At 58.6% G+C, this 14029-nt stretch overlaps 2 protein-coding genes across 4 annotated transcripts in view; one reads left to right on the top strand and one right to left on the bottom strand.

The window, feature by feature from the left end:
• TPCN1 (two pore segment channel 1) overlaps positions 1-6246 on the top strand; it is a 40295-nt gene extending 34049 nt beyond the window's left edge. For all 3 annotated transcript variants that reach the window (XM_068208918.1, XM_068208920.1, XM_068208919.1), the window contains exons 23-26: positions 226-379; positions 1685-1821; positions 2539-2619; positions 3637-6246. In XM_068208918.1, coding sequence (XP_068065019.1) covers positions 226-379; positions 1685-1821; positions 2539-2619; positions 3637-3759 — 495 coding nt within the window. In that variant the 3' untranslated portion in view covers positions 3760-6246. The remainder of the gene's footprint in view (positions 1-225; positions 380-1684; positions 1822-2538; positions 2620-3636) is intronic.
• On the bottom strand, positions 5807-12478 carry SLC8B1 (solute carrier family 8 member B1). The gene is made up of 15 exons (XM_068208930.1): positions 12326-12478; positions 11688-11840; positions 11538-11590; positions 11376-11433; positions 11032-11137; positions 10772-10939; positions 10568-10675; positions 10429-10485; positions 10090-10220; positions 9774-9915; positions 9270-9391; positions 8925-9078; positions 8758-8838; positions 8200-8264; positions 5807-8116 (listed from the first exon to the last, which is right to left on the bottom strand). Exons 1-15 carry the CDS (start codon positions 12461-12463, stop codon positions 7925-7927), a joined length of 1728 nt encoding a protein of 575 aa, XP_068065031.1. The 5' UTR covers positions 12464-12478; the 3' UTR covers positions 5807-7924.
• Between the last annotated feature and the right edge of the window lie 1551 nt (positions 12479-14029).

The following is a 14029-nucleotide window of genomic DNA, read 5'->3' as shown; positions in this document are numbered from 1 at the left end:
GCTCCAGTTTGTCACCCTGCTGTCCAAAGCCACCAGCTTTAGCTGTTCTGTGTGTTTGCCTGTAGGAACATCTCTTTTTAGCTGCAAGGACCTGCTGGGGCATTGAGCATTGCACAAGCAGTCCCTGGGGCAGAGTGTTTATGCTGCTTTGTGCCCTTTGACAAGCAGTTAACGCTGCCTCTCCCTTCTTTGGTGCACTGCTCACTTCTTCCCTCTCTTTTTTAGGAGGGGGTGACATCCCAAACCACTCACTGGAGCCGTCTGTACTTCATGATCTTCTACATCGTGACCATGGTGGTGATGACCATCATCGTGGCTTTCATCCTGGACGCTTTTGTGTTCCGCATGAACTACACTCGGAAGAACCAGGATTCAGAAGGTCAGAACTGAGGCCTGGCTGACCTGCAGCCTTGTGTCTTCTCTCCCTGGTACTTTACGTCTCTAGGAGAAAATGGGATTGGCCAGGAAAAAAACAGATTTTTTTTTTTTTTTAACCTGACATCCTGAGTTAATTCTTTTGCTTGTTGTACTTTTGCTCGAGCTTGTTCTTTGTGTGATATTTCTGTCTGGTCTTCGTGCTCTGCCCCTCATCTCTCCCTCAGAATTCCCCAAAAAGCATGGGTGGGTGTATTTATGTGGGTTTTATATATGTCTATATGTTTGTGTGCACACACATATACAAACTTCAACCACTTGAGCCATTTCAACCAAATTCTTTGAGAATAGGAAGTCCGTGTGCATTTCATGCAAGATTTCTGGGAAACAGTGCAGCAATGAGGTAGCAAAGTTCAAAGAGGGACCTTACAGGAAGGGAAGGTTGATAATTTTTTTAAACCAATTTCCCTTCCTCACTAATGCACTCACTGGTGGCAGGATGTGTCTCCGAGGTGATTTGCCAGCACTTTTTGCCACGACCTGGAGGACAACAGACACTGCCTGTCCAGTTCTTCCCACGTTTTCTGGTTGTACTTAGGCTGCTGACTCTGTGCTGGTTTTGGACATGACTTTTCCTCTAGGAACTGGCAGAGACTGGGCTCTGCATCCCCCTCATCACTTACTCACTGTCCTTTTCCTCCTGAGCTGGGAGGTCTGGAGCTGCGGGCACCTTCCTGACCTGCTAATTCAGGTGCCAAAGCCACACTAATGGCTCACAGCCCTTCTCCTGCTGTTCCTTCAGGTGAAGGCTCCACCCCCCTGGGTTTTTAGGTGCCAGAAGATCAAATTTTTGTGGCCCAGGAACTGTTAATTAGGGAAACACTTGTGATCCTTCCTGCACCCAGTTTGAAGGGAGCAGCGAAGGACATTGGTTAGCCCTGGTCTCCCAAGCTCTCTTAGGCAGATGAAGGTCAAAAGGCAGAAACTCTTATGTGATAATTTGATTTCTTATAGGCCAGCAAAAAAGCTACAAGATTTTTTTTTTTTTTTAAGATACCAGGGAGCCTGATGAGAGTAGTTTGAGTCAGAAGGTTTGCTGGCCCTACTCACTAGTTAATTTTCTCCCTGCCTTGATGGGGGTTGAACATATCCACGTTCTAGTCACAAAGGCAGGTACAGACTGTACCTGACCTCTGGCTTGGTCCTGTGTGCTTGAGGCTTTGCCTTCCAGGGTTATGTAGCAGCTGTTGAAGCAATGCTCATCTTGGTGACTTTTTTTTTCCCCTCTGTCTGTTTCTTGCCTCTGCAGAAGATAATGGCATTGTGCTGGAGAAGGAGATCTCCAAGGAAGAGGTGATTGGCATAATTGAGCTGTACAAGAGGACTTCAGCTGCCACTGAAACAGTTCAGCTGCAGAAGATCGTGTTGCAGATGGACAAATATGGGGTAAGAGGAAACACTGTGAGTTGTCACCCTCAGGAGAGGGAGGTGTGCCAGGGCCACTTTGTCTGTCTGGAGAGAGAAGATCCACCTGCCTGTGTAGTGTTCAGGGCTGAGCTGCTGGAGGAACTCTGCAGCATCACAAAATTTTGCTGCTCTGGAAAAGCAGCAGCTGCTCCTTGAATAGCCTTGACAAAGACTGGTCCCTGCTGCCTGGAAACTTCCCTGAGAGCTGTCCTGGCCCCTGCTGACTGGAAAAAAAGCATATTTATTTTTCCTCTCAGGGAGCCACTATCTCGTAATTCTCCTGCTCGTCTCTCTGTGCCATCATAAACTGAGGCTTGGACAGTCCTGGAGCATTATGCAGCAGCATGATGGCATTGATTCCAGATCCTTCCTTTCTCCATGGCACTGCTTATGCTTCCATTCTAAAACACTCTAAATTGGGAAAATGAGCTCTTGTCTCAGAACTGTTGTCTCGTGCATCTGGGAAGAGCTGAAGTGGTTGTTTTAACAGTGGCTCTTATATCCCTGTCACCATAACACAGGGCAGGTGCTGCAGCCTCTCAGGTGACAACAGAACGAGCCTGCGGTGGGCTGAGCTCATCAGTAGGTGATGGGTGTCCACAGGAAGCATGCTTGAAATTCCAGGACAGATCCAGCTGCTCAGTGACTGATGAATGTCTTTTGTGATGTTTCCTCCTCCTTGCCCCAACTCTCTAGCAAATGTCAACAGTGTTTCTGGGACGCAGGTCGAGGACCAAGAGTGACCTGAGTATGAAGATGTACGAGGAGGAGATACAGGTATGTGGGCCTGAGCTGGAGCTGCCACCAAGTCTGTGGTGAGAGGAATAACAACCCATCCTTTCAAGCACTGGGCCCAGGGGTTTGTTAAACCACAGAGCACATCGGAGCTCCTCAGTGGGTGCAGGTGTGTCAGGCCAGTCACAGTAACCACACTGGGGGTGTGCACAGGCACTCCTGCTTTGCTGAGCTGCCCTGGGCTCCCCAGGTGTCTGCTGGGGCTGTGAGCACAGTTTGGTGCTGCCTGGGGCTTGGCTGCTGAGCACAGAGCTCTTAAACCTCTGGAATGTGGTTGTGTTTGGGCTTAGGTGTGTCTGTCTGACACAGAAACCAAGGCTGGCTTGTCCCAGGCAGGCCTGCCTGGTTTGCAGGCTGAGCAAGATGGGAGACAAGTAAATCAGCAGATTCCCTGGATTTTTAGCACCTTCCTGCCAGTGCCATCCATGGTCAGGAGTTTTCTGCCATGGGTTTGGTCACTGCCAAAGGTAGTTGAAAGTCATGGGCTAATGTAATGACTAGTGCTGAAAACATTAATCTTGTAATCATTTGAATCTGTCCTTTGTCCCCAGAGCAGACAGACTGGGGATGAGTCTTGAGTTCCCCTACGGAAAATGCACATTATTTACCACGGGGCTGGGTCACCTGCAGAGAAACCTCCTGCCTGTTGTGCTTGGTCTGTGACATCCTGGAACACCCTGGGTGCTGCCCAGCACAACGAGCTGCCCTGCAAGTCCCAGACATCATGGGAACAGCCATCCTCAAGCTCTGGGTGTTCAGGAGGGACATCCTGAGGGTGGGAAGTTTCCTTGGGCTGTGGCTGGCGAGGTCTCAGTGCATCCACCACAGGCATGCTGCAGTTAGCTGGGTTGTTCCAGGAGGTTAGGCTCTACCCAGGGCTTTGGAAAGAGCCCTCTGTGCCTGAAAAGACGTGCCCTCAATGGCAGTGACAGCAGGCTCTGCCCTTCTGGGGTGTGTGGGGCACAGCCTGATCCCTGCCTGTTTACTCCCCTGCTGCAGGAATGGTATGAGGAGCACTCCAGGAAAGAGGAATCTCAGACACCACTGCAAGAGCCTGCATCTGCTTCCAGCAGCTCTCTGAAGCCCCTGAGCCTCCGACAGCGCTCCCAGACTGTCATTTAGGCCTAGCTAACGCGAGCCACCTTCTATGCAATAACCTAGAGAGTTCCTCCCCAGCCTGTATTTTGGGAGGGTGTATATAGATCTGTCAGTGTACCAGTGTAGGGATCAAATCTTGCCCCCAGCAGTGGTTGCTGAGAAGCCAGAGGCCCGGGGGGCTCAGGGGAAGGCTGCTGCACACAGATTGAGCGTGATGCCCGTGCTCATTCTGGGCAGAGCAGAGCCCTTGTCCCTCTGAGCCCCTCCCCAGGCTCCAGCTGCTGCTGCTTGTCTTACCACTAACAGACCTTGGGGAAAGGGATGTGTAATCCATTAACAGCGCGGAATTGGCTGAAGTCACCTGCTTAACAGTAAAACTTCGGCCCTTTTGGAAGATCCCTGTTGCTCAAAGGGTACCATTAACCTAGGGACAAAAGAGCAGGGAGTGAGTTTTTGTTTCTGCTCCACCTTCCTTGCGCAAAGAAAGGGGAGGTGGTGTGAAATCTCAGCACTTTTGGAAGGGCAGCCTGCCCTCCCCCTCCTTTTTGGCACACCTAGATGCACTCCCTGTAGTAGCTCCAGCTCTGATTACTGAATTTTGCTGTCCCCAAGTAGATCTGAGGCAGAAGTGAGGGCCAGCATCTCATCATGCTATGACCATAGGTGGGCATGGCTTTGGAGACTCTGTCTCTGCTGTATCTGCATCACTGCTGGTCAGTCCTGCCCGTGGCACTGCCTGGGCTTAGGGTCAGCTCTGCAAACCCCAGAGCTCCTGTCTCTGTTCAGGAAGGGGGATTCTGCAGGGTGACATGGCTGTTGGGCTCTGCCACTTGGCCACCTGCTCTGTGAAACCTCTCTGGCTGGTCCTTAGCTGGGATAAACGACTGGGAAGAGGAGTAGAAGGTTTTGCAGCTCCAAGTCTGGCTTTTTTCTGCCTGGCTCTGGGTTAAAGAGAAATCCTGGGCATCACACAGTCCTGCTGGTCAGTCCTCATTCCAGCTGAGCAAGTCCCAGCACAGAGTGGGGCTCCTCCCTTGCAGGAATGTTTCTCAGGCTGGAAAAGGTCAGCTCAGTAGGTGTTGGGAAGATCCACAGAAGAGCTCTACTGTTCCCCTGGATTTTGGATGCAGGAGGAACATGGAAGACAAGGCTTCTTCTCACCTGTCTGCTTTTCTGCACCTGAGAGCTGAGGGATGAGGAGGAAGGGGGAAAAGGGTTCCCTTCCCAGCTCTGCCACGTTTGTGGGATTGTGGCAGTTGTGTCATCCTTTGAACCTGTCTCTGCAAATCTCTCTTCTCCCTCCCTGTGAGCACTGGAAGTTCTGAGGGCTGGAAATCCCTGGCAGCTGCAAGGTTCCCTCACCTCCTGCTGTTTGATCTTTCCTCAGGTTCAGACTAAGAATGGAGCTTCCTGAGGAGGCTTCTCCCTTCTCCAGGTGCACCAGGCAGTGGGAGATCTGTGTCCCCATCCCCTTTGTCCCACATGCCTGTCTTTCCTTGGTGGCCTCACCTTGTGGCACAAGGACTGATCCTACCTGGGCAGCTCAGGAGCATTTCCTTGGTGGGTGAGACTTCCAGAGGGAGGCAAGACAGAGCTATTTCTGGAAATCTCTCCCTCCATGGCACAGTGGGAACACTTGGAAGGAGTGGGAGAGCAGCACACACACACCAGTGGCTGCTCCCAACCTTTGCCAAACTCCCTGGGTGCCTCACGGCAACTCTTTGTTTTCTTTCTGGATACTTGCAGGTATGAAACTACTTCTGAGCTGACCCGTGAAGGACCTTAAAGGGCTGTTTTCCAAACCATAAATTCAACCACAGCTTAAGGAGCAGTGCAGTTGTTGCTCTTGCAGTTGCTCTGCATGGAGTCGCAGCCCGGGAGGTTTATCCAGCTTAGTCCTGGGGCTGCAGGAGATGGTGTTTATTGTGCTTTAAGTTGTGGGCAGAATGAATGAGCATTATGAAGGTTAGTGGGGAAAAAAATGTGGCTGTGGTTAATCTCCACATTCCCCTACAGCCGATTTCTCCTGGCAGGGCTATCAGTGACTTTTTTTTTTTTTTTTTGGGGGGTGTTTTCTGGGTGTGAAAGGAGCTGTGGCTTTAAGCTGTGTTGAGGAAGGCACTGAGGGCTGATCATGCAATAAAGGGCTCCCTGGCCGGCTGGGGGTCAGGGTGCTGCCTCCAAGGTGTTGATCCTCCCCCACATACCCGCTGTGTTCATTATTTTTGTAAAACCAAGGAGTGCAGCAGGAGTTTGCTTCTTCCTTATGACTTTGGAAGGAAACAAAGTTTGAGTACGGGGCATCCCCTTCTATTTATCCTCCTCTCCCTCCCCCCACCCACAGACTGACGACAGAGACAATCATTTTGTAGGGAGCACGGGAGGAAGCACTGCAGGATTTTGTATGCTGGCGTTTTGTTTATAAAAAACCCGATTTTCTGGACGTGTCTGTCAGATGTTCTCTAGATTTTTTTCAGGCGCACTAATAAAGAGCATCCTTGGCTTCGTAAAGGCAGTGGCTTCCTTTCCTCCTTCCCCTGTTATTCCAGAAGTGGGTTTGGCCAAGCTGGAGCATTTCCAGTGTTTGAAGAGGAGCCTGCCTGCCCTTTCTGGTGGCAAGTGCTTGTGCTGGGAATATTTTGCTGCTCCACATTCCTGTTCCAGGACATTACAAAGCCTGCCTTCCCCCTGCCAGCTTTTTCCCTAAACATCAACGCTTTCAAAGTCAGGTTTTTAAGGCTGCCTCAGTGCAGTGTTGAGGCCAGAAGGGGTGTTTGACCCTGCACCTCTGTCCTGGGACCTTGGCCAGGCTTTGGATTGCTTTAGCCCTGCCTGTGGCAGGAAGTGGGCGTTGTGTCCCAGATCGTTCTGGCAGCTGCTGGAGCAAGACCAGGGCAGAGCCAATGGCTGTGGGCACAGGGAGTGTTATGTTTTTTGTGAAAGCTGCTGGTATCTGTTAGAAAAAGGAGAAATGCTCCAGGCCCAGGACGAAAGGAGGAGGAACCAGGTCTGACAGTTGTGGTGTTTGCTCAACACCCCCTTCTCCCGTGGGGCAGGGATGTGGAGTGATAATTATCTGGAGTGATAATTTGCTTGCCAGCCTGTGTCCTGTGGACCCTCCAGCTGGGAGCAGAGCCACCAGCCCACGCCTCCATCCTGCTGGCACTGTGGGCCCTGCAGGACTCCCTTTTCCCAGGGACTGAGCTGTGCTGACCCTGTTTCCAGTGTGGCAGCACGTGACTGCTCTGGGGACATCAGCTACTGGAAACCACTTCCCCAGTCCCTCAGGAAGAACCACTCTGGGTGTCCCAGGGCCCTCGGTCCTGGCTGTTCCCTCTGCCCTCCAAGGCTCCGTGCTGAGTAAGGGCTGAGTCAGAGCAGCAGAGAGCAGGAGGAATGGCCCTTGCAGCAGGCAAAAGTCAAGGTCGGGTTTTTGTTTTTTTTTTTTTTTTTTTTTTTTTTTTATTGCAGTTTTTTACAGTGCCTAAATCTTGTCCTGCCAGAGGTCAACACTGTGTGTGGAAACCTCCAAGTCCTTTCCTACAGCTCTGCCCACCCCAGGAGGAGGAGAAAAGTAGGATCTGAAACTCAGGTTGAAAAACATTACTAAAAAAAGCAGGGGAAACCAGCTTCCCTTGGTTTGGTGTTTGTTTTTCCCTCAGGCTTTGCTTGCACTAAACCCAGTGTGTCCCTGTGTCCCCTTAGCCCTGTCTGGCTGTGCCCTGTCTGCTGTTCCAGCCCACGGTGCCAACAGGGACAGTCCCTCCCAAGGACAGATGTGTGCCTGGGTGGTGGCAGTGTCACCCTGTGCAGCACAGCTGCCCCAGCTGTGTCCCAGAGCACGGCAGGGAGCTGAGGAGGGCAAGGTGGAGCTGAGGAGGCAGAACCTCCCCTGCTGTGCCCCTGAGCTGGCGCTTCCCCATCCTCTGGTCCTGCCACTGCCACCCGACACAGCTGAGGTTTGGATGCTGCTCCTGCCCAGAGTTCCCCAGACTACACGGATTGAAGAGAGCGAGGAGAGGACGTGGGCACTTGACAGCTCCTTCCCCAAAGGACAGCAGGGGCCGAGGGCTGGGCGGGCACCTCCAGCAGCACGGTGAGGTGCCCTTGTCCCCCTGGCAGGGACAGGGGAGGGCACGGCTGCGGTGGGGAGGCAGAGCGAGCTCCGGGCTGGATCTGCCGGGGCCGTTCAGGGGAAATGGATGACCCTGAACTCGGTGAGCAGGGCCACGCTCAGGAACAGCAGGTAGTAGGCGATGAGGCAGAGCCCATAGGCCTTTCCCAGCTGGAAGCACTGCGCCGGCACCGTCACCAAGGAGAACGCCAGGCTCAGCCCCAGCGCCCCGGCCAGCACCCACACCAGGGGGCTGTCCGGCTCCAGCTGTGGGGAGAGGAGGGTGATGTGGGGTGACAACGCGTCCGGCTGCCAGCCTGGCCTGCGTCACCGTGTCACCACAGCCTTACCTTCACCAGCGGCTGGCTGCTGGTCATCTGCAGCAGGCAGCCCAGCCCCACGCCGACCAGGATGTCTGGAGCGCGTTCAGGACGGACACACAGCACAGGAGAGCTCGAGGGGGCAACAGCACTGAGCCCATCCCTCTGCCCCACATCCTCCTTCCTGCACCTCATGGCGGAAGCATTCTCTCTCTGTGCTGAATACAACCCCGAGCACTCGAGGAGAGGCTTCACCCAAAACCCGCTGGAGCGAGGCACAGCCCCCTCCCCTCCTTCCCTTTGGCAAATCCCAAATCTGCCACGCTCCAGCCCAAACTCCCGCCCAGCTGGGGCAGCTGTGGGGACGGGGGGGTGCTGCTGGCTCTGTCTCTGCCCCTCCCAAATCCCTGTCCCCTTGCACTGCAGGAACACTGCGGGCTTTGCCAGCGTTGGAGGGACTCTGGGATGGATCCCAGCTGCTCTCCAGGGATCCCACAGCACAAGGGGCTCTCCCTGGGCTGCAGGCAGGGAACCTCGGCAGCTCCTGCCCCACGTGCCAGCAGGCTGGCCCTGGCATGCACAGGATACTGAAGATGATGCCCCCGAAGCAGGCGGAGAAGGCCATGCGGGGATAGCCCTGCCGGGCCATGGTGAGGTCGGAGAAGGTGTCTGTGGAGGGACAAAAGGAGACCTTGGGCACGGCAGGGGGACCCCAGGGTGTGCCAGGGGGGCACTGGGAGCAGCAGAGCCCTCACCCCCGATGCTGTTGCCCCAGGCCAGCAGTGTGAGGCCCAGCACGGTGTTGCTGAGCTGGAAGATGACGCCCAGGGTGCGCAGGATGTTCACCAGCTCCGCAGCCGCGGCGTTGATCCACATGGCACTGGCCAAAAACCCAAGGAAGGCAAACACCTGACAGGAAGAGGAGCAAGCTGGTCCCTGTGTGCATCCCACAGGACCCTGCACACCTCCTGGCATCTCTCCTGGGACATTGGGAACTGGGAGAGAGCTCCAGCTTCCTGCTCTGCCCCAGGACCCTCAGCCCAGTCTGGAGCAGGCTGTGCCGGTCCCTGGTGGGTGTTCAGGGCTAGGGGACACCTTACACAGTGATACTTGGGTGGCTCCTCATTGCTTGTGGTGATGAAGATGATGACGGCCAGGGCAGAGGCAACCAGTGTGACCAGTCCCCAGACTGGGAAGATGCCCTGGATCTGGTACAGCCCATCTGCACATGGTGGGGAGAGGGGGGACAGAGAGGCTGGGACAGGATCCCACCAGGCTTGAGGTGGAGGTAAAGCCTTGTCAGCTCAAGCCACCTCTGCCCTACGCCCCCACAGAGCTGCTACCCTCCGTGCCTCGGTTTCCCAGGCAGGCCAGGCCTGCTCCATTTTGCCCTCAGGACCTGGATGCTGGGGGGCCCAAGCCTCCCAGCCTTGTGAGGGTGTATCCAGCTGCAAACCAGCTGCAAACAAAGCTTGGCTCTTCCCTGCCCATCCCTCCTCCCCACAATGGGGAGCCAGCTCTGATAGGCTCCTGCAGTCCCCAGGGCTTTGGTGGCCATCTCAGTCCTGTCCCCTTCTGGAAGCTGGGACTGCCCAGGCTCTTACAGGCGCCTGACTTCAGGGTGAGGACGCAGAGCAGGGGGCTGGTGAGGATGTGCAGGCAGTTGAGGGGTCTCCTCCAGTTCAGGTCATCCTTGTCGGGGTCCACAACGGGAACGGTGAGCAGCAGCAGCAGCTCCACGGGCACCTGGCATGGGGGACACCCACCTGGGACACCCTGCCAGGTGCCCCATGACCTGCTCCCAACCCCACTGCCCCCGTCCCACCATCCCCACTGCAAAGCCCTGGGGGACAGAGCCTCCAGCAGGGACGGGGATGCCCCTTGGGGGGCTCCTCTTGGCTCGTGTTGCCCCCTACTCACCTTGAAGGCCTTGAAGAGCCGCCAGTACCAGGGCTTCCTCCTCCACTTGTGGTAGTCCAAGGGGCTGAGGGCCGAGGTGAGGATGCGCAGGGAGGTCTCCCGGGAGGGCAGCAGGGGCCGGTACTCCTCCCCTGAGAGGGGCCATGGGGACTGAGCGGGGTGGGGGCTCCCTGTGCACCTTCCAGCATGGGGCTGCAGGTCCCTGCGTGTCCCCAGGGAGCTCCCCCTGCCCCGTGGGCTGTCACCCCACGGGCTCAGTCACACCTGCAGCAGCCTGGAGGGCTCTGGGACCGCTGAGGAGGAGCAGAGCCAGCCCTGAGCCCACAGGGAACAACGTACCATAGTCCCCACTGTTTGTGCCCGAGGGCTCCGGCTCTTCCACATCTGTCGGCATCTCTGCAGGGAAGAGGAGCAAGCAGGGGCACTGGAAGGGCACCCCAACGCAGTGGGGGTCCCGTCCCAGCTGGGCAGCCCTTACCTGGCTCCCAGGCTCCCGGAGGTGCCAGCCCGTCCCCGCGCTGCCGCCGGTGGATCCAGGTGCAGAGCACCACGGTGAGCACGTAGAACACGTAGAGCCCCAGGTAACCTGAGACAGGGGAGTGATGGGGGGGTCACGGCACCCCCAGGCTGCCCCCATCACCCCCGGGCTGCTCCCACCATCCCCAGCTCCCACAGCGCTCACCCAGAGCCTCTCCCAGCCTGATCCTGCCCAAGTAGAGGACCACGAAGGTGAGGAAGACGGCCACCATGTAGAAGATGACATCCCTGAGGAAGGGCCTGGAGGCGGCCGTGAAGGGCTTGACCAGGGCGATGCCCCCGGCCACCACCGTGGTCACAAACACACCGGCACCTGCCAACACAGCGGGACTTTCTCGGGACACGGGAACATCCCACAGCTCCAAAATACCACCCTGTGAGGACGTGGCACTGCGGTTCCCTTACCAAAGACGGCCCCGATGGCCAGCCCTGCCGTCCGGGGGTCAGAGAAAGCCACCACAGCGCTGAAGACATCAGGTGCCCCGTTTCCAAAGGCCAGGAAGGTGACACCATGGAGAGGGGACGTCAAGGAAAAGCCCTAGTGTCCTCCTCCCCGTGGGGGTGCTGTGTACTCCTGTCCAGCACCAGCACATGACCACTTGTCCCGCTGTCACCTCCAGCTCACCCTCCCAGTAGGTTTCCCCTGGCACGGTGCTGAGGGGACACAAAGTGACCCTGTCATGGCCACCTCCCCTGCCCTGTCCCCACATTCCTCCTGCCTGAGGGCCCCTGTGATTTGCCAAGGATACTGCCACGTTGTGGGACAGCTTCAGGTTGGTGGAGATGGCTGATAAATTGGGGCAGAAGCTGGAAGGGCAGAAAAGGAGACACAGAGAGGTGATGGGGCTACTTGGGGACCACGGGGCTCCTGGTCACTCTGGGGACAGTCCCCTCCTCTGTGGGCCACTCACAACTTCTCTGCTGTCACACCGAGGATGATGAACAGGTACAGGAGCCAGAGAGCCTGCGGGGTCAGGGGTGGCACAGAGTGGGGTCAGTGGGGTCCCCACGATGTGCCCCCACAGCAGAGCATCCCCAGCACCGCCCTTTCTCGTCCTTACATAGAGGGTGACAGCCAGGGGCAGCAGCCGGGGCGGGAAGACACAGAAGACCCCATCGAGGTAGTCGAGGAAGCCCCCGTCCAGCCGGCAGTCGGGGTTGCTCCGGATGAAGTGGCACCACTCGGAGCTGTTGTGCTTCCGAACCTCCCAGCACTGCGGAGCAGAGGGGAGGGTGCTTGGCCGGGCCCCCCCGGCCACCCACCGCCCTCTCCGAGGGCTGCCACAGCCACCCCGAGGGGACACTGCCACCCCGAAGGGACACTGCCACCCACCGCCCCCACAAGCACTGCCCTGGGGCTGCTTTGACAGGTCACTGTCAGCCCTGCCTCAGTTTCCCCACCTGAGCCACATGTGCGTGGGTCGAAGGCTGTGCCAAGGCCAGCAGAGGTGGAAACCCTTGTCCCCACCCCATCCATGTCCTCACACAGCCCACACCCACCCCGGGCCATGGGAAGGCGCCGGCCTGGCAAGCAGAGAAGTTTTCGGAGGAAAAAGCAGCAGCGGAGGAAATCCTGGTGAGATTCCTGCTGCGATGGCGGCGACATGGAAGCAGGGACGGGACGGGACCCCACCACCCCGGCAGCACCCAAATCCCTCCCGGCATCCCCCCCAAACCCCACCGCAGCCCCCAGACTTACATCCAGGCTCCGTGCGTGGCTCAGAGCATCCCCGCCGGGAGGGAGCGTGTGCCCCACGTCCAACAGCAGCGGGGTCCCGGCTGGCGGTGCCCCGGCCAGGCTGAGCACCCCGGCCAGCCCCGTGGCCCCCTGCCCCATGTCCCCTGGCGGGGACAGCCCCGGGGACACCTACCGCCGGCAGCGGTCCCCGGGGGCAGAGAGCGGGGGCTGCCCCCGGAGCCCCATCCCGCGCTCCCCGGGCGGGGTGAGGAGGGGTTACAAATTAAAAATAAAATTGGAAATTATAATCAATGCTAAAAATAATAAAACCGATAAAAAGCAGAGCCCTCCGCGGGCAGGTTGAGCCACGTCCCCGCCGGGGGGGGCTCAGCCCGGGGCCACCCCGAGCGGAGGGAGGGGGAATGGCACCCTCACCCCACGGACAAGGACCAGGGGACCCGGGGGCACCCCCGAGGGCAGGGAGGGGACCGAGAGGCCGCGGGACCGGCGGGGACAGGACCCCAGAGGGGGGGGCGGAGGATCCCGGGCGGGGTTGCGGGGATGGATGGGGGTACCCGGGGACCCCACCCGCGGCGCGGCCCCACCGTGTCGGCGCGGCCCCGCTGCCGTGCGCGGGCAGCTGATCCCTGCCGGCCCCCCCGCCTTAAAGGGGCCGCCACGCTCCGCCCTTAAAGCGACAGCGACACTTTCCCACGCGGCTGGCCGCCGAGAGGGGACACACGCGGCTCTCCGCTCCGTCCCGTCCCTCTGAGGCCGGGACACCCACCCTGCGTGCTGCGGCCACCCGCAGCCCCTCGGAGCGGTGACCCTCTGCGGACGGGCGGGCTCGGCGCAGCCGAGGATGGTGTCCCGCGGTGGGGCAGCCTCGGCACCGGGGCTGCACAGACCGCGGTGCCGGCGGTCCCACACCCCACAGAGGGGCCGGTGCCCCTCTCCGCACCGGTGTGCCCAGCCCCAGGACACCCCAGCCTCAAGCGTTCCCCGTGCAAGCGCCGTGCCCTGTTTGTGGGGTGCAGGCTGGCCCCCACGGCCGGAGCCCCAAGATCCTCATGGGATTCAAAGACCCATTTCCCACCCTGGCCCGTTTCCCCCCGAAGCTGCGTTCTGCAGTCTCCCCGGAGAGAGGTGAAGGGAATTGCGCAAGGCCGAGGCTGCCGCGGCCCTGGGCCCGAGGGAAGCAGCAGCACCCAGTGTGCGCCCCCCGCCCCGAGCACAGGGACTCGCCACGCCCGGGCTGCTCACTCGAGGGGGCCACGCGTGTCCCCCGAAGGCGGGGAGCAACCTGCGCCCATCTCCTGAGGACGTGGGGCTGGGAGAGGCGGGATGGGAGCCTGGGTATGGGCGTGGGGCTGTGGGGTGCCATGGGGGGAACAGGGGTGCTCTGGGGGGGTCTCGGGGGTCCCCACGGCCTCGGAGCGCCTGGGGGCGTGGCCACACCAGAAGCCACGCCCCATGCCCCGCCCCGTGTGGGGCATTATACAGGCAGAGCCGTAGGGGGCGTGGCCAGCACCGCGCCCCCTCCAGACCGGGCCCAGCCATTGCTGCACGGCCGCGCCGCTGGGGGCGTGGCCACACCGCCGCTCCGCCCCAATCCTGCCCCGCCCCACTGATACAAAGGGGAGGAGTGGGGCGTGGTCACATGAAGCCCCGCCCCGCCCCGCCCATTCACACTCGCCGGCGCTGAGGGGGCGTGGCCCTTTCCTA

Source organism: Anomalospiza imberbis, chromosome 18 (genome assembly GCF_031753505.1).
Source record: "Anomalospiza imberbis isolate Cuckoo-Finch-1a 21T00152 chromosome 18, ASM3175350v1, whole genome shotgun sequence".
Classification (NCBI taxonomy): domain Eukaryota; kingdom Metazoa; phylum Chordata; class Aves; order Passeriformes; family Viduidae; genus Anomalospiza; species Anomalospiza imberbis.
Note: the sequence above shows the minus strand (reverse complement) of the source record. Positions and strands in the feature narration are given on the sequence as shown.

Coding starts and splice junctions, on each gene's coding strand:
- SLC8B1 (XM_068208930.1), bottom strand. CDS start 12,463: ATGGGGCAGGGGGCCACGGGGCTGGCCGGGGTGCTCAGCCTGGCCGGG. Junction 11,841..12,325: donor GCCACGCACGGAGCCTGGAT/GTAAGTCTGGGG, acceptor TCTGCTCCGCAG/TGCTGGGAGGTTCGGAAGCA. Junction 11,138..11,375: donor AGCTGTCCCACAACGTGGCA/GTATCCTTGGCA, acceptor TCCCCTCTCCAT/GGTGTCACCTTCCTGGCCTT.